Consider the following 19,402-nt stretch of genomic DNA (forward strand, 5'->3'; position numbering starts at 1 on the left):
AGCAGACCTAGGGACAAATGGTCACCTTGAGGAGCCCCAACCCTCAGCATCTTACCGGGATGCTTCTACTGTGGAGCTGACATGAACATAAAGCTTGGCATTAGTAACGGTAAGCTAGCTTATTAATAAATACTGAAGAAACAAGGAAACTAATAGATATAAAAATATGTACACTTATCTTTAAGCTGGATTGTTACTTGATAAAAAAGCAAAATGCTTACTATAGCTTAGAAAAAAACACTAAGTTTGTAATGAGAATAGTCACTTTTATGCTGTACTTCATAAAAATGAAGGCACAAGAAAAAAATAGGTTTTCTCCCACTTAAGTAATATTTTGTGTGTGCCACAGTATATATGCACCGTGTATGTGCAAGAACCCTCGGGGAACATAGAGTCAGATGCCCTGGAACTGGAGTTACAGAGTGATGTAAGCCTCCATGTGGGTGGTGGGAACTGAACCTCAGTTCTCTGCAAGAAAAGTGAGTGCTCTTAACTGATAAGTCATGTCTCCAGCCCAATGACTCGCTTCTCCAAAACATCATGATGGTACAGCAATGCTGAGAATCCTAACAAACTATTTCAGTTATTAGTCTGTGATAGGTAAACACCTCCAGGAAAACCGGGAGAAGCTAGCTACCATATCTACATACCAGCCTGAAATAACAGTCTGAAGTTTATTAGAAACAAAAATAAATGGAAAAAGCTGCCTTCAGTTACACCATATGCACAAGAGTTTCTGTATCACATCATTTTACAAGCAATTTCTGAATGACAGGAGTAAAGGTAGGATTTCCTAGCATATGAAGTGAGGAGTTCATGTGTGTGTGCGCGCGCACACACACCCACCCACCCACCGAGGAAACAAGTTCACTTGTAATCTCTGGCTGTAGCAGGAAATGGACATGACAGAAATCTGAAGGAAAAAATTTTGTTACTTTAAAAAATACTCGACCATTTGTAAACAACTTTAAGCAGATCTTTTCAGTATGTAGGGTAACATTCTTAACTGATTTTTATCCAACCCTGAACACAGTTATACGGCTGAGGAGGATTTTCTTCCACATTACACAAACTTAGCTTCCTTTCCTGGAAACAAGAACAAAATGCTGGCAGTTTCTGTGCAAGGACTGTCTGATTCTTGAACATCATTTTAACAATAAACTTTTAGAACAAGAACTGGAGACACATCTGGTTCCTTGGTACCTCGGTTATTTGGCGGTTTTATGGATAGAGACATTGAGTAAACTGGTATGGATTTCAAGTATGTATGGTGTCCTTTTAATCTTTAGGCATAGTTGGAACTTTAAAAAAACATCCGAGTGTGGCAATGCACTTACTTAAGGCTGTCCAGGACCACTACAGTATTGGAAGCCCCAGGGAACTGACCATAACAAGCAACTGTGAAACAGTCCTTTGCCATTGGTATGAGTAAATTTAGCATTTTATTCCATTTACCTGTTTAAATAGTTTTATCAAGTGACTGCATACGATGATGCAGATAAAATTTCCTTTTAGCTCGAGGATGATACTGCAAAACAAATATCTGGCTAGAAATGAGGTTACAACCATGTAATACAGAATCTAATGAACAGTCCAAACTCACCATTCATATTTTGAGATACTTTTGACATGTTGCCTAACAGAGACCACACATTCTCAGTGTGGTGCCAGATATACACACAGGCAGCAATGTCAGGGAGACCTTGGTCTTTGTCTCAGTTTACAGGTATCTTATCTTCTCTGTCATATTTATTTCAACTATTAATGATGAGCTTAACATTAATTTCACCTGATAGAATTTGGGAATGACAATCTTTATTTAAGTGAAAGACTCTTAGCTCCCAGGAGCCTCCTAGTAACAGGTATTGAGAAAGGCACATGTTACTATATACTGTTCCTTACCTTTATGTGTATACAGAGGGATTTGTTATAAACTCAGATAGGAGAAAGTAATGGAAGAGGAGTTACCCACGTCAGCATTTAACAGTTTTGACAGCTTCTCGTGCTCATCTAAAACAGAGCAGGGGCACTATAGACATCTAAGGACCACAGGCAGCCATCATGCTTTCAGTTCCCAAGTGTTCTCTTTATAAACATGAACACTACAAAAACAACACTGATGGCAGCCTTATTTAAAGGACATTCTGCTTGGATTGGTATCAAAATGTGGTAACATGGACTGAAAAAATAGAGCTTAGGGATTTTTCTTTAATGGTATTTTATTATTTACCTTTTAGTTATTCTGAAGGTTGGTAGTAAACTTATTGTTAACAATATAAATATTTTCTTTGTAAGTGTTGAAATTCTCTTAAAAGCATGGGAAGGCAGCAGTCATTCCAGATCGGACTTAGAGAAATCAATCCTCCAAATATCTCCAGAAAGTGGGTTTATTTTCACTTCATCTTCCTTACTCAGGCCTCCTGACTTGTCTGCTTATTTGCTATGATAAACAGACATGCCTTTTTGGCTGGGCCAATCATTTATGTTTCTATTATTTTACAATTTTCTTTAAATTTATCATAACAAAATTCGGTAATTGTTGTAAGAAGGATCATTTAAGCTAGACCATGTTCTCTCAATTTTCTCGGATACTAATATTAAAAGACAGAAAAGCTTCTGTCTACACAGATTCGAAAATCCTCAGGCTGTAAAAGAGCACACATTCATTGCTCATAAACGATGCTCAGCCTAATGAAAAATCACTGAACTTGCTTTCATTAAGCACAGCTTACCTTTAATATTAACAGATGGAACTACGTTTAGGATTGATCCAGGATTGTTGGCACAAATCCCTGTCTCTGAACTCAGCTTAAACATCCTGTATTTCTGTAATGTACCACCAGTTATTTATAATACCCTGTCGTTATGTTGATGCATACTATCTTTTGGAAAAAACAGCATTTGAGATGAGCTCTAAGAAGAAAATCCTCAAGGTTCCACCTTTTACTATGGAGAAAAGGATGATTCTTGTGCACAGGAGCTAGTGTGATACCCCACCTGTCAGCTAGCTCACACCAGGGGCATGCATATCCAGCCACGTTCACTGCATGTGCCTGAAGCTGAGAACACTTGCCTTTCCAGGACACAGGTGCTATCATCCTACACAACAGGACAGTGGACTGAATATCCACCATAAAAAGAAAATAAATGACATAACAAATGCAGCAAATAGAGGCATTTGGCATTCAGAACACGCCAAAAAGCTAACACTCATGACTTGTCATAATTGTTTGTCTTTTTCTTAAAAAAAAAGTCTTTGCATATTTTAAAATGTAACGGTCCCAGAGAATCATGAAGTGCCTTGTCGTTTCTGTTGTTGGCTTCTGATGACCTCTAGTTGTTTTTTGCATTGCTGGTAATAAGTAGAAAGGCTTTTGTTTTCATCTAAAAGCTTTTTATGTTCCTGTACCAGACGAGATGTATTTTGCTGGTCCTTTTCATCCTGGTCCAATTCTGCAACTAATTCTTGCCTAAAACAAATTATACAATAACATTACACATGATGGGAAAATCCAAACCTTTAGCTGATGAAGGAAACTTCGTTGATGAGAACCTTTCCCCCTATCATTCTGCAGGTTAAGTGTACTACTCCAATACAATGCTAGGCCAGACAGAAATCACGACCCATTCCTCTACTGTGAGGACAAAAGAACCATAGTCCTTTCAGGAAGTACTTAAGGTGGTCAGTGGAACAGAGAAATCACTGCAATGCTTCAGAAAATTTCATCTGATAACCTCTTTTTTTGGTAGGAAGGAAGAAAAAAGGCTGTATCCAGTTCCAGGAAGACAGAACTGTGTCATAGTTCATGCTTCACTTTTATACGCCAATATACTTCAATCCATATTCTGAAGTCACAGTCCTTCCTATTTGACTACAACTCCAGTGGCAGTAACTAACAGAACATCCGCAAGCTAATTAAGAGCTACCCTGCAAGCTAATTGAGAGCTACTATGCCACTTACAGTTCTTTTCTATTATACAATAGCAAGAAGAGTATCTGTAAACATTTTCAGGAGATCCCCATTCTTACAGGCAGGTAAGCTTCAAGTCCCTTTCTTTGGCGGATATTAAGAATTAGCCCCTCCTTGAAGCAAGAGACTACTGGGTGTAAATGAATAATGAGGTCTTATTATTCAAAGTAGCTTCCTGACATTTCTCATTTACACTGAGTATTCAGGCAGGTGAGATGACCAGTGGGTAAAACAGCACTTGTCACCAAACTTGATGCTGAGTTCAATCTCAAGAACTCACATAGTGGAAGGAGAGAAGAGACTCCCACCAGCTGTCCTGTGATGGGAACACCATGCATGTCATGACATTTGCACACACCCCCACTGCCTACATAACAAATTAAAAATTTAAAGCAAGTACTCTGATCAAGTGTCATATTTTTTATATTCACCTATATCCAACATTTGTATTTTTTACAATTTATTTACTTTTATTTTATGTGCACTGGTGTTTTGCCATGGGTGTCAGGTGCCCTAGAACTGGAATTAAGACAGTTGTGAGCTGCCATGTGAATGCTGGGAATTGAACCCAGGTCTCTGGAAGAGCAGTCAATGCTCTTAACTACAGAGCTATCTCTCTAATTTCCCAACATTTGTATTTTGTTAACAGAGAATTCATCTTTAACACTATTATAGTACGAGAAGGCAGGTTAAATACAGGAATAAATGCAGGTCTACTCCCCAAACACAAAAGGTCAGAAGTTCTACAGCTACACCTACAGCTTGCAGACCATAATATTCAATTTCTTATTGATGATATCTTTAGGATACCAACTTAGTTTCATTTAAATTATGCTATTTTCCTTTTTAAAAATTTACTCTTTTATTATTACATTTATATTATTGTGTGCACACATGCACCAATAAACTTTTGTAGTGATAAGTCTAAACAGCCTTCCACTTTGACAACATAAACTTGGGTATGCAGCCAGTTTATTTTCCTTAGCACTATATGATGTCATCAAAAAGGTGAGTTCTGCATGAAACTAGTTAAAGGGTTCTTACAGTTGAGCACAAATCTAGATGGAAATACTTTTCTAAAGAATTGTATTTATTCATTAACTTACTTGTTTTTGGGAAGGGTCTCACTGTGTATCTCAGGATGACCTCGAACTCACAGAGATTTGCCTGCCTCCACTTCCTGGATGCTGAAATTAAAGGCATGCACCACCACACTAGCCTAAAGATTTATTTGTAAGTATGTGTATACGTGTGTCTGTGTGGGCATGTGTACAATGAGTGCGTGCCCTCGGAGTCTGGAAGAAGCATTGATGGCCTGGAGCAGTGGTTACAGATGGCTGTGAAAGAGAACTTGGCTCCTCTGCAAGAGTAACATATGTGCTCTTAATTTCCTGAGCCATCTCTCTAGCTCTTGGAAATATTTTCAATTACTAATTTAAGGATTCTTAAGACAGAAATTGCTTTTAAAAAGAAATTATTTTTAAAAGTCTTTTAAAATAATGTTGCTATCTCAATGTATTTTAAATTCAAAATACTGGTTTTAAACTTTTATTTGTTTAAAAATAAAAGGACTTACTTTCTCTGTAGTAACAACGCGATTTCAGTTTGCACTTTCATGTATTCCTGTGCCATTTTACAATGTTGTTCAAACACTGCCATGGACTCTTTGGAATTTGGGCATGGTGCTAGAGGCTGGAAAGAGAGCAGACATGTTAAAACGTCAGTCTCAGTGTCTATCTAAGATGATGGCGAAGGCAAAGACTGGGACTGACGTATTCTTACAGCACTAAACCAATGCAAGCAAAAGTGTGTGTGCCAAACCTTCAGCTGCACAGGTGAGCCAAATTAGATCAGTAAACTAAATGAAACAAAACATGGATGTGAGAAGAGGACTTGTAGGGGGAGGGTGTGGAGATGAGGAGGTAGGAGTGTAACTAGAGGTGAGTAGAATAGGGTTACCAGAATGCACTTCATACATCATGAACTGTCCAAGAACAAATTTATCAAAAGTTGTTAAGTGTTAATGCTGTATCCTGGTAAACCTGGTGCTCCCTTGTCAGCTAACGAGGAAAGACTGTGATGAGACCAGGTGAAGCTTTGTTTGGGATGGCATTTTCTGCTACAGAGCTGGAACATACTAAGGGCCCTTCTTTTAAAGGGACAGGGATGGGCTGCCCAGGGAGACCTGCAATTTTCAGTCCTATCTAGTGTCCATGTAGCTGTGACTAAAGGCACCTGCTGGCTCCTAAGATGCTTCTAATTTTCACACTCATAAAGAAGCATTGACACACTGCTTATACTTTTCACACTCATAGAGAAGCACTGACACACATTACTTACACTTTTCACACTCAGAAAAGCACTGGCACACTACTTACTTTCCACTATAGAGAAGCAGACACACCACTTAACTTTTCACACTCATAAGGAAGCACTGACACACTACTTACACTTTTCACACTCACAGAGAGGCATTGACACACTACTTACACTTTTCACACTCATAAAGAAGCATTGACACACTACTTATACTTTTCACACTCACAGAGAGGCACTAACACACTACTTACACTTTTAGTCATTATGACCCCAAAGATGCATCACAAAACGTTTTAAATGGAAATGAGCTTATGAGTTTTTTATCTTAATACACTAAAAAAATTAAGGTGTGAAAATGCAATACTTGGCAGTTTTACAACAGAGATATGGAACTATCTTAAGATGACTGTTAGGATAAGAACATAAAATATGTCAATCCTAAACCAAAGTAACTTAAAAAAAAAAAAAGAAAGAAAAAAGAAAAACAAAGGAGTTTTGAGACAGGCTCTCCTGTGGTTCAGGCTGACCTCAAACTTATTTTGTAGCTGAAGTAGACCCTGAATCCCTGACCCTCTTGCTTCTGCTTCACACGTGCTGGCATTAGAGGTGTGAGTACCATGCCTGGCAAAGCCATTTATTTCACTTTGATTCTGAAGTTGGCTGAAGAGGGTTAACTAAAAGCATAAAGAAATGGAAAGGCACACACTGTGAATATCATGAACTCCCCTAGGAGGAAAAGCAAACATGCCCCTTTACCTGTAGCTGGTGATCCAGTGTAAGATATGCCATCGGGATGGAGTTATCTGAGCCATTTGTATCTGGAAGCCAAGCATGCATTTTATTTATTAATTCACGATTGTAATTATTCATTTGTTATAATGATAAACAAGTAGGGAAAGGGTCTAAGATACCATCCTTTCCAAATAGTATTAAATAAGTTACTGTTATTGGTAACAAACAGGCTGTGGTTTTGAATGCTAAAGGAAAAGGGGATACATGTGGTCCATATACTAAAATAAAAGCACATTCTACAGTATAAGTTGGCTGTAAACTGAACAGGATACTATACATTAAAGATCACAGGTCCTTGTTTAATTAAAAACAAAAAGACATGACACATAGCTTTTGTATTTTAAAGTTTAAACTCAGTCCTAACTGATCCTATGCAATTGAAGCCTACATTTCTTTCCTTTGGTTCTGTTCACCAGGAGGCTGGATCAACTCTGTCAGCACCAGTGTACACAAGAAAAGGGAAGAGCAAGTGTTCTGAGTCTCCAGATGATCTTCAGTTGACACAGATGCTGTTGTGAACATCCCCAGCCCGTCCCCAATGACCCTACTATGAGACACAATACCCATGAGAACATATGACATATACAAATAATAGAGACAAAAAAGGCATTTAGAACTCTGGCTCAACACCATGGTCCAAATAGTTATATTGGTAAATTCAAGCCATTAGCCAGTCTTATCAAAGTACAGGTTTTGTTTGTTTCAAAGGAGGCAAAACTGCCCTCCCACTTCAGTATGGTTTGAAGCAAGGTCAGGCATGGGATCCAATGAGAAGCTGACGAAATCAGATGACCCACTCAGACACTACTTTCCACAAAACTCAGATGGGATGAATACGACAGCCTCCTCAATTAAACACTTCCCTCAATCATGGATCCCTGTATACCCCACTGTACGAGCATGTGATAGGCCCTTCAGAATCAAGCACAATTTGTTGATATTTAGAAGCACTGTTCTGGTTCAAACAATTAAAGACTTTCCATGAAGGGAAAATTAAAGTTCTTGCCATGATGGTCATGGACTCTAATCCATCACAGCACAGCAGTAGGAAAGTAACTAAGACATACTTCTTGTGGATGCTTTCTTTTTCTTTCTGGTATGTGCCCGAAGAGTATGAGAAAGTTATAGACAATACCAGGTGTTGTGTAACTGATTTGTATCTTTAACTACTAAAGCATTTCACTTATACTATAAAGTTAGTAGCTGACCATGCCATATGGCAAGTTCACTGTTATTGTGTATCATAATTCTAACCATGGTCACAATGAATGGGTTGTATATCTTTGCAAGGCTCTACGTACAGAAGAAAGTGAATTTGTCTCTCTGTAAATTCTCCTACATTATGTCTAGATATTGTTGTTTCTAGGCCCTGGGGGTATGTGTGTCTCACTTTACACCCTTAACAGTATAAACTGAAACAGAAGACTACTCATCTGTTAAGACTATTAAATTGTTACGTTCTTTAGTTTTTCTCTGGAAGTATACAGGAATGATTTAAATGTTAAAAGTCTTAGTATTTATGCTGTTTTATCTTATGTTTACACATGGTTATTTCATAGGTCTGGAAAAAGGAAAAGGCTTTACTCGGATGTTCTTTATAACCTATTCTATGTAGTGATACTTCTGGAAGGTATTTCAAAGCAAAGACAAAACTCAGTGGAAACTGAATTGGTCCCCTTATCTGAGGCAGGTGGCCCTGGTGGCCTAGAATGACCAGCTCAGCTACCATCCAGGCCCATAGCTGGCCTTGGGTTAGCCTACCCTAATATCTAGTCCATCTAGGACCTGCTGGAGCTTGGAAAGGGACTGATCCTGTGGAGCAATACCCACCTATAGGATCTTCATGACTCCGGGAGGCCACAAGATAGCCCAGAGGAGTTCTGGTGAGGATCCAGTGATGATGGTGTACCAAGAACCAGACCAGCGACTCATTGCAATGAACATTTGCTAGTAAAGCTGACTATATGACACACAATGCCACCAGGATGAATATGAATGAAGAGGTGTTGGAATGAAGAGGTTTTTTTTTATTTCTTATTTGTTTTGTTCTTGTTTTTGTTTGGTTGCTTGCTTTGTGTTTTTTAAATTTTCTTTTATGGGGGGTGCTGCAGGGGCAAGGGGGGGATATGGGGGGATCAGGAGGAGGTGAGAAAAATTGGGTTGCATGATGGCAAATCCCAAAGAATCAATAAGGAATTTAAAAAAAAAAAAAACACCCAAAAAACCAAAATGGGGCTGGAGAGATGGCTCAGCGGTTAAGAGCACTGGCTATTCTTCTAGAGGACCTGGGTTCAATTCCCAGCACCCACAGGACAACTCACAACGGTCTATAACTCCAGTTCCAGGGAATCTGACACCTTCACAAAAAATGTACATAAAATAAAGTTAAGTAAATCATAAAAAAAGCAAAAAGAAACACAACAAAATCCAGAAGTTGATATTTAGGAAACAACAGCAACAATTGACAAAAGGGATCTCATGAAATTACAAAGCTTCTTCACAGGAAAACAAAACAAAACAAAACCAAAACCAAAAAAAAACAAAAACAAAAACAAAAAAACAACAACAACAAAACACCGTTAAGCTGGGTATAGTGGCCTTTAATCCCAGCACTTGTGAGGCAGAGGAGGCAGATCTCTATAACAGCCTGGTCTACAGCTCGAGTTTTGAGGACAGCTAGTGACACATTGTGAGATCCTGCCCTTCCCACCAACCAAACAACCAACCACAAACCAAACAACCAACAACCAACCAATTCAGTGAATATAGTCTATCTAGCTAAATGACTGAGTTGTCAACCTGCCCTCTCTATATTTGTTTCCATCTACAGATTGTTGTTGCCAGAGAAGTCTTGGCCAGAGAAGGCAGTGGCTAATGCAGACTCATTACTGGTTCAAGTATTAAGAATCAGTGAAACCCTGTCTTAAAAACCAAAACCAAAAAAAAAAAAAAAAAAAAAAAAATCAGTGACTGCTGTAAGTGCTCAGTCCTAAGTGTGAAAACTGTATCAACAGCTCAAGGCCGGGGTGGGGGGCACCTAACAGAAGGGAGGAAAGAATCTAAGAACCTGAGGACTTGAAGGAGTGCTTTGAAATGCTAATGGACAGGACATGGGCATTACTCTCATGAACTCAAGGCAGCTGTGGCTACCTACACAGGATCAAGCCAGCCAACATACCAGGATGGGGCAGAGGCTCATGAGGTCCCATCCTTAGCTAAGCAATTGATGATTGGGGGGGGGGCGCACACAAGCATTTTTCTTGGCTGTGTGGCCGTTGCTAAGTTGTCCATGCTTGGTGGATGAACCAAACCCATGGGTATTCACAGAGTATTAATTGGATTCAGTGGGTCATAAAAAAGAAGACATGGAGGTGGAAGGGGCATATGTTGGGAAGTGGGTTCAAAGTAGGATAATGGTACTGGGGGTGGGTGTGTTCAAGATGCACTGTGTACATGCATAAAAGATATTCCAGTGGAAAAAAACTGAAAAATGTTCGCTCTCACTAGTCACTGGGGGAAAAAAAGCAAATAAAAACTTAAGTAGAATCTCATCTCACCTGCTAGAATGGCACCTTATATACATTGCTGGTAGAAATGTAAACTTTTTTTGGAAACTTTAGCTGTGCTGTCAACTTTGGAAAAAAGTATCCCAGTTTACCTCGTTCAGTTGGCATTGTACAAAAACTAACAGCCATATTGCTCTAGAAATGTTGAACTTAATTTTTTTCCATTTGTACAGGGGTAACACACTGTATTAAATATGTAAGGTCTTTAAAAAAAAAAAAAAAAGGAAAAGAAGGGATTTTGAGAGCCCATCCCATATGAAGGGATGCTCTCTTGATCTGGACACATGGGGAAGGGCCTAGGCTTGGCCCCTTTTGAGGGCCTTACCCTGCCTGAGGAGTAGAGGGGGGATGTCTAGGGGCAGGTGGGATGTTGGAGGGGAGGGGTGAGAGAGGGAGAAGGGATTGACGTCTGAAGCAAGCTTGTTCCTAATTTGAACTAATAAAATTAAAAAAAAAAAAAAGAAATGTAAACTTGTCCAGCTATCATAAAATCAATACAGAAGTTCCTCAAAGCATTAAACACACATCTACCACACAACCCAGATATACATTCCTGGGCATTTACCCAAAGGACTCAAGTTCAACACATTCCAGCAATACTTACACATCAATGTTTACTGCAGCACTATCCACAAGGGCTGAGTTACAGAACTCAGGGGGATATCCAACAACAGAGGAGAAAGAGAATGTGGTATGTATACACAATAGTGTTCAATATGTCTTTTGTAGGAAAATGGAGGCAACTGGAAACAAATTAAACTAGTCTTAGAAAAGTGTCTTATGCTTTCTCTCATTTGTGACTGGTACATGACATGGAAGTAGAAGAGAAACAAAGAGGACTAGCAAGAAGGATAGGTGAAAAAAGAGAGGGTATGGGGGTACAGAGGAATGTTCAGTATGCATTGTATACTTCTGTGAAAATGTCCTTACATAACACAGAATCATGCACAAGGAATACACAATGGAAATTAAACACAAAAATTGAGATGGAGTTTGGGAGGAGTTGGAGTAGGGGATGGATATGCTCTAAATACACTGAATTCATGTATGAAATACCAAATAATATACAATAAAGAGTAGAAATGGAGATGAAGATGATGCTGGTTATTTTTTACCACTGTAGGAATTGTAATTACTGAAAAGATCCAACAGGAAGGATCAAAACACAAAAATCAGAGAGTGAAGTACAAGAACACATGTTTCCTGTCTGGAAAAATCTATTTCCAACATACATGTTTAGTATTTGGGAGAAAAATATACACAGGGTAAGGCTGTTGGCTTCTGCCACAACACCCTAAAGGGCATATTAAAAGTTATTACCAAAATAGTTGATTTTATAAACATGAAAATGTAAAAATTATACCATGCTTGTTTTTGTACAGAATAATGCCTCTAAGTTCACTCAGTTTGACATTACAATGAGAAACTAATCTGGTCACCTGTGGAATCATCAGGAGTCCATGGATGACTGCGAGCTGGCTTCTCCGAGGTCGCTCCTGAGGTAGTGATCATTCTGACACTAGGACTGGACGACCTACTGCTCACCTGTAGGAAGGAATGTAAGGAGGAAAAAGGGTCATTTTTTTTTTTTTTAAGAATGACAAGACACATTTTCATTTTTTAGTAAAGATTTTTATTTTTATTAGTAGAGGCCCTGAGACTCTTGAAAACAAAATATTAGCCCTGGATTGTCTGTTGTGTTGATAGGAATGGGTAATAAGGCCTAGGAAGGAACTAGAAATACATCCTTGTATCATGAAAGCACCTGGAGAAAGCTCTGCATAAAGCTGAGGCCCAGGGAATGCTTTGTTCTCTAGGAAACAGAAAACTAGCAAAACTACAAAATCCTCTGATAAAGGCAGGTGGGAAACACCCATAACTAGCACTTGGGAGGCAGAGGCAGGAAGATCATGAAAATCCCTTCTTCAGGAACTCTAAATGAAGGGAAGAAGGGTGGCCACTGTGCATCCTGACCATTTCCAGAATCAATGGAAGACAGAATCGAGCACAAGTACAGGGAAAGTATAAGAACTGAGACAAGCCATGGTCACACACAGTCAAATTCCAAAGAATAGAAAAACAGAAACAGAAAAAAGAAGCAGCCTCCAGAAGAAAGGACAGCTAGGAGAGGCTTTCCTAGCTCAACAGATCTGAAATGAGAAATGACTTGAAACCTGAAACTGGGTGCTCACAGCATGCCACAAGTAGAAACACTACCAATCTAACACCTCATGTGACAGGCACAGTCAGAACACAGGTACACTGAAACCATCATAAAAAATTACCTGCTGGCTATACATACTGCACAGGGAAAACAAATGGATGACAAATTCAGACCTGGGCCTCTTTACCAAGATGTCCCATCAGATACATTCAAGTATTTTAAAATCTGAAAACAAAACCCCTCAATTGGGAACACAACTGGTTTCATGCATTTGAGAAAAAAATATTCAAAGCACATTCACAAGATACACAAAAGAAGCCAGAGAAGTGGATTCCTAGTCATAGAATGCTGACAGAAAATTGCTAACAGCAATGAAATGTGATCAGAACAGCATCTGTAGATGACAGAAGCTGAATTTATCATCCAGACTCTTATGATAGCAATTTCTAAACAGGAACTCTACTTAACAAGAAATTTTTCCTTAACAAAAGGGCCAGGATGCAATTAACTTGAAGAAAATTTTGAGATAGAAAATATTAACTGAAAACTTAAGTGAAGGAAACAGTAATCAATTTAAATAACTACCAAACAACATAGCAAAATAATCTATAAGTAATAATACCCCAATAAATAATAACTTGTTGTTAAAATGCCTGTGCTGTTCAGAAACAGCAGAGGTGTTAAGCAGGCTGGATACACATGTTAAAATCTCAAAGGTACTCACTAAAAGTAGTAAGAATTAACTCTTAACCCAGAAAGACAAATGTAATAATGAAAAACAAGAAATGGACCTATTCAACTTCAAAAAGGGCAAGAAGATAAAAGAGGAGTTTCAAATAAGATAAAAAAACAAAATAAACTACAATATTAAAGCTCAAAATGAAACAAAGAAAACTCCTATGCACAGGAGAGACAGCTTGGAGGTTAAGTGGTTCCTGTCTTCCAGACAGAGGACACAACTCCAGCCCCAGGGGATCTGATATCCTACTGTGGCCATTTTGGGGACTCATAGCATACATATGCATGCACACAAAAACAGACAAACGCATAAGTGAAAAAAATAAGACTCCAATCAAATTGTCAGGATGAATTAAATATGATTCTTAAGAGACAAATCCAATTTACTAGAAAGATGTGGTTAGGAGCACTTACTGCTCTTCTAGATAGGTACTCCCTTCTCTAAGGCAGTCCCAGGTACTCAGAACAGTACTGAAATACTCTTGAATCCAAATGCATACAATTTCAGTCTGCATCTTGCACCATTACAGCTTTTTGTTTTGTGAGACAGCACTTCTACATAGTACACACTAGCCTTGAACTTACAAGGACATCAGGAGCTTTTATCCACTGACCCCTACCCCCCTTTTCCCCTGACATAGAAATAACAGAATTCGAGATTTAACTGATTCCCCAGTGCTATTTTCATTTCATATGTAATGAGGACAACGAAGTATTACCAAGAGCCCTGTATGGAGGAAGGTCTGCAACACGGATCAGTGTCTACTATGTGTCTGTCCTCTCATATTCCATAGGAACCCTATATAGTGGGTGTTGCAGTACCTAGTTGCACAAAGGTTGCTGATGCTCAGGACAATTAAGAAGCATGCTGGGTTCATATCGTGTCTAATTCTCTAGATAATGGTAACTGTATCACTGTGGAATGGGAGATGTATACTGGATGGAATCCCAAAAGGGCTATGTGGATCGACTTTATAGTACATCATTTTAGTGAATAGGAAGGTTCACCTAAATGTTTAAAAAGTAAATGTGTCCAGTTACCTGTCTAGACTTACTGTTATAGTATTTATTATGGGTTAGTCTTGCTCAATGACATGGTGTTTTAAAGCTCATCATTACTGAAAAGCTACTTAAATAATTAAGTTACAGATAATGACAAACTACAACACAGAATTCACCAGGATCATTTCAGCACAAATTACATATCATTTTTTTTTTTTTTTGGTTATTTTGTTTTGTTTTGTTTGAGACAGAGTTGGTCTCAAATTCATTATGTAGCAGAATGATGACTTTGAATGTCTGATCCTCCTGATATTTCCACCCCCAAGTGCTAGCTTACAGGTATCTATCACCATATCTAGTTCTCCACATGCTAAGGATAAAGTTCAGGATATTATACATACTAGGCAAGCACTCTGCCAACTAAGCTACCTCCCTACTCCTGTAATGCAAGACAGAATGATAAAGTTTACAGTGTGCCATTGAATCAGACTTGCATTCAAGACCTCTTCTTAACAGGGTGCTGAAAACATGAAGGAAGATCTTTACCAATTTCAATGTCTAAAAACAAACTTCAAAATAAAACTAAAGCAGAAGCTCCTATTCCTCACCCCCTGCATACCTGCCAATCACTTCATCAATTTTGGAAAGAAACACATTATCAAGTTATGGAAACCCATGCTGTGGGCATGCTCCCTCACACATATTGAATTCAACCCAATGGTCATGTAGTCACTTTCCTGTTACTCTTATCCCAAGTAGACATAAGGTACAGTAAGGTTATAATACTTTGGTAGTTGATAAAGTGGATGAATTTAAAATACCAACTATTTTAGAGCAGTGTTACTAACAAATCAAACTTCCTCTTCCTCCGTATCTTCTCAAATGGTATATGACAATTCATGCCAGTGACTGTCTCTCAGCCACAGTCTGCCTTAGTCCCTAGGTTTTACTACTTGAAAGCTTCATACATTAAAGGTTTTTGGCCACAGGTCTAACGAAGCTAAGTATGACTAGTGGAGAGATTAGCAAAGCTTGGTATTGGGAGTGTTGAGAGAAGCTCTCATATCAGCAGCTACTCTGTGTCTTAGAGTAAGGGCTTGGTGTCAGAGAGCACTGGGTTAGGGTTCAAATAACTGGAGTACTGATGACAATAATAAACAGTTTAAAAGCTGTGCTCATCAAGACAACGGACTCAAAGCAAATGCGGGATGTTAAATAGGCTGACCAAACCCTTTAAATGTCAGTGAGGGAAACAAAAGTTCTGGGGCATCATAAAAATCAATACACTGGAAAAAAAAATCACTACTGAATGAGTGAGAAAGGTTTACATTAATGATGCTAAAATATATAATAACTTATGTGTCCTTATTTCTATATTTGAAGATTATATGTATATGCAGTAAGAATTGTTATAAAATATTACCAGATTTAAATAAAGTCAAAGATACTAATCTTTATTAAGAATCTTTTTTTTTTTTTTCCTTTTCTTTTTGAGACAGGGTTGCTCTTTGACTGTACTGGAACTCACTATGTAGACCAGGCTGGCCTCAAACTCACAGACATGCACCTGCCTCTGCCTCTCAGGTACTGGGATTAAACGTGTGTAACACCATTTCCAGCCTGTCAAGATATTTTTAAGTTAAATAGAGAGCTAGAAAACATTCTTTTATAAAATCTACAAAAAAACCACAACCATTCATTCTTACAAAAATGAAATAATAAAACTTTCTATGATGAAAAGTATTAATGTATATTTCCTTAAAGTAAATTATACTGATATTTTACATGTATACATGAACCATGTACAATAATTTTATTACTTCATATGAATAGTATTCTCACATGAAAACAAAACAAAATACCTCATACTTAGTCCTCATTCATTTTAGAAAATATAGTAAGAATGTATGTCAAATGTATTAATTTGAGTAACAGAAAAAAACCTTAATTACTAAACTACTTTTTTATACCCAATTAATTAGAATTCTATAGTAGAGTCAATATGGCTTAAATCACAGCATTATCTGGACTATTTACAAAGAAGCTATGATAAAGAGATGGGCGAGTTCAGAAGAGCATTGAAAACACAAGCAATAAAATCTGTAATGACTAGAATACAAGCTTCCTTGAGTTTAGCCATCTGCTTAGTATATACTTTCAAAGGATATTAATGAAAATATGAAGGCAGTGGATATATCAAATTAAAAGATATTAACACTCTCCAAGTGGCCCCAGGACTAGCATATTAGGGAGGTATTTATTCCTATCATTAGTAAGAAGCATTAATACTAATTATTCACTTTAGAGAACAATGATAAAGGTGCATTATTAAGTTCCAGAACAAAGTATTTTCTTCAAACATGAGAACCCATGATGCACTGCTGGACAACAGGCTTTCTCATACAGTTCAAAGTGAACTAGGAATTCAGTGCTTTTCCATCTTCCTTATGGACTGACACTCAGTAGCAATAAACTTCTTGATCACAATTTCAGGTCAGCTACTTTTGCAGAGGATATTATGGTTCATTCTTGAGCTCTGCCTATCATAGTTCTCCACAGACAGATAACTTGAATGTTAAGTCTTACCTGACCAGGTTCTGTCCCAGTAACAGTCAAGTCTTGGATGGATCTACGCCTTGGTTGCCCGTTGCCTTAAAACAAAACAACAACAAACAAGTGAAACTGCAATCTATTCACACAAGTGAGAAGGGTGGAACTGCGGCAGAGGAAGTGAAATCTCCTGCTCCTGGGATCTATGTAACACATTTGCAGGAAAAAGAATGAGTAAGTTTATCGTAAAAACAAACCAATCCCAAAATTGAGAAAGAGACAGAGAGAGAGCTGTAGTATATCAACTCAAAGATTGCTGGCCCACAAAGGGGTATGTCCTAATACAATGACACTCCTACCGCAAAAACAGCAAACAGCAGCTGAACTGTCTTCCACCATCTTCTGTCATGTGTTTAAATAGATGAATGCTTGGGGGTTGGGGCTGATGACGGCATCTATTTCAAGGCCCTTACGTTACAGTTTTCACAGCAAGACAGCTAGCAGGTTGTAAGACATGTCTGGCTTTGGCTGGCAGCAGTGCCTAAGAGGATGCTTAGGCTTAAATTATTGCTACAGTCACATTTACTTCCATTAGTCTTTGTCAGAATGCAGTAATTCATCACTAGTGGGTAGCAGCTAAGTTTCCTCTTGGAGATGAACAAGGTTCATTCTATGCTCAAATAAATATATACAGCTTATTGAGATGGGCTATTATGAACACCCTGCTTTAGAAACATCTATATTAGCAACACTTTTTAACTCAATAAAAAAAGAATTCCATAAACAAGTCTTCAGTAAACAGATTGACTTAAACAACAGCTTCACTCAGCACCTTTACTTGGGAGTAGGTTGTTTATACAGTATCTTTTAACATGAGAGGTCAGCTGTTAAAAAGGAAACACCAAAATACTCCAAGAAACAGCTGGTACAATATTCACAACTCCTTTGACCCTGAAAGCTGTAGCATATAATTCTGCAACTAGCAGGAAGCACTCAGGACACATGCTCTAACAGTTCTGTTATGATGAGCAGAGAAATCATTTACATTTTCACACTTCACCATCTTGGATAGAAAAAGTATCTAAAACAAATCAGTATCATTTAGCATCTTAATCCATGCACTCTCATTATTGTTTCACATTTAAACCAAATGGACTTTGAATAGAATTAAGAATGTTTAGTGAAGTAATACAAGTAGTGAATATAAAACTCAAATGTATAGTCACTCTTAAAAGTATAGCTCATAACTTTTCCCATTTTATACTGTTTTAAAATTCCTTCCATACTCTGAATTCAAATTTACTTCAAAATTCAATTTATTTTGAAATGTCCCAACTTTCCATTACAAAGTAAAACAAACTGCATTTATTGAATCAGACCCTTTCAAGAATTCTTTTAACTATCTGTGTCCCCCAAACAAAAAGGATACTACTAGTATGACTAATGAGCAATTTTAGGCACATTTCATTCAACGCCCTTATTCTAAAATTAGCACAGATGACATACACTATAAAAGTGCCTGGAACTCTCTTTTGGGATCAGCAACATTTATGAATCTGAGGAACCACCCAGTGTATGTGTCTATAAACCATGACATCACTATAATAGTTTCACCAAATATGAGTTCAAGTCTAGCTGAGGGACAGAAAGTGGAAGACAAATGTTAAGAAAATAGGGTAAAGAAGAGTTGATGGTTAACGAATGCCATAAAATGAAGCTTTTCATGCAACAGCATGAGTGGAAGCAAGCAGTATTAGGCAGTTTATTTTAATGAGCACAACCATGTCAGAAACCACCTGGCAAACAGCTCAGACAAAGCAAAAGAGGATTGCAATCAACAAATACTTGTTGCTCCAATATTAAGTTTAAAAGCCATAATTTAGAAATATGAATGTGAAGTAACTCAAGCTTCTAGTATTGCAAATGAAAATCATTGGGTGTGTTCTTAGAAAATCTGAATTCTCAATTTTTGCACTGAATACTAATCTAGAAATGCACACATTACACTTAAAATATGCCTTACTTTGTGTGTGTGTATTCTTACTACAAGATGGGTCTGAAGACAACTTGTGAGAGGCAGTTCTCTTCTTCCTGCCTGTCAGGTTTGGCAGCAAGTTTCCTTATCTGGTGAGCCATCTCACTGGTCCTCACTTTTCACTTTTAAAGTTATTTGATATGTGCGCAAAAAAAAAAAAAAAAAAAAAAGACCCTGAACATCTATGATTTATAAGAGAAAAAAATGAGAATTTTAAGAATGGTTTAACTAAGATCTCACTGACAGCTCACACTGCACACCTTCC

At 37.9% G+C, this 19,402-nt stretch overlaps 1 protein-coding gene across 2 annotated transcripts in view; it reads right to left on the minus strand.

Moving 5' to 3' along the window:
- Positions 1-660: 660 nt before the first annotated feature.
- Map3k7 (mitogen-activated protein kinase kinase kinase 7) overlaps positions 661-19,402 on the minus strand; it is a 56,597-nt gene continuing 37,855 nt past the window's right edge. The window contains exons 13-17 of one of the 2 annotated variants that reach the window (XM_027403433.2): positions 17,139-17,203; positions 12,088-12,193; positions 7,047-7,108; positions 5,548-5,663; positions 661-3,470 (exon numbers count right to left, since the gene is read on the minus strand). In XM_027403433.2, coding sequence (XP_027259234.1) covers positions 3,290-3,470; positions 5,548-5,663; positions 7,047-7,108; positions 12,088-12,193; positions 17,139-17,203 — 530 coding nt within the window. In that variant the 3' untranslated portion in view covers positions 661-3,289. The remainder of the gene's footprint in view (positions 3,471-5,547; positions 5,664-7,046; positions 7,109-12,087; positions 12,194-17,138; positions 17,204-19,402) is intronic. The other variant, XM_027403434.2, reaches the window with a different exon arrangement.

The sequence above is a fragment of the Cricetulus griseus genome, chromosome 2 (genome assembly GCF_003668045.3).
Source record: "Cricetulus griseus strain 17A/GY chromosome 2, alternate assembly CriGri-PICRH-1.0, whole genome shotgun sequence".
Taxonomy (NCBI): domain Eukaryota; kingdom Metazoa; phylum Chordata; class Mammalia; order Rodentia; family Cricetidae; genus Cricetulus; species Cricetulus griseus.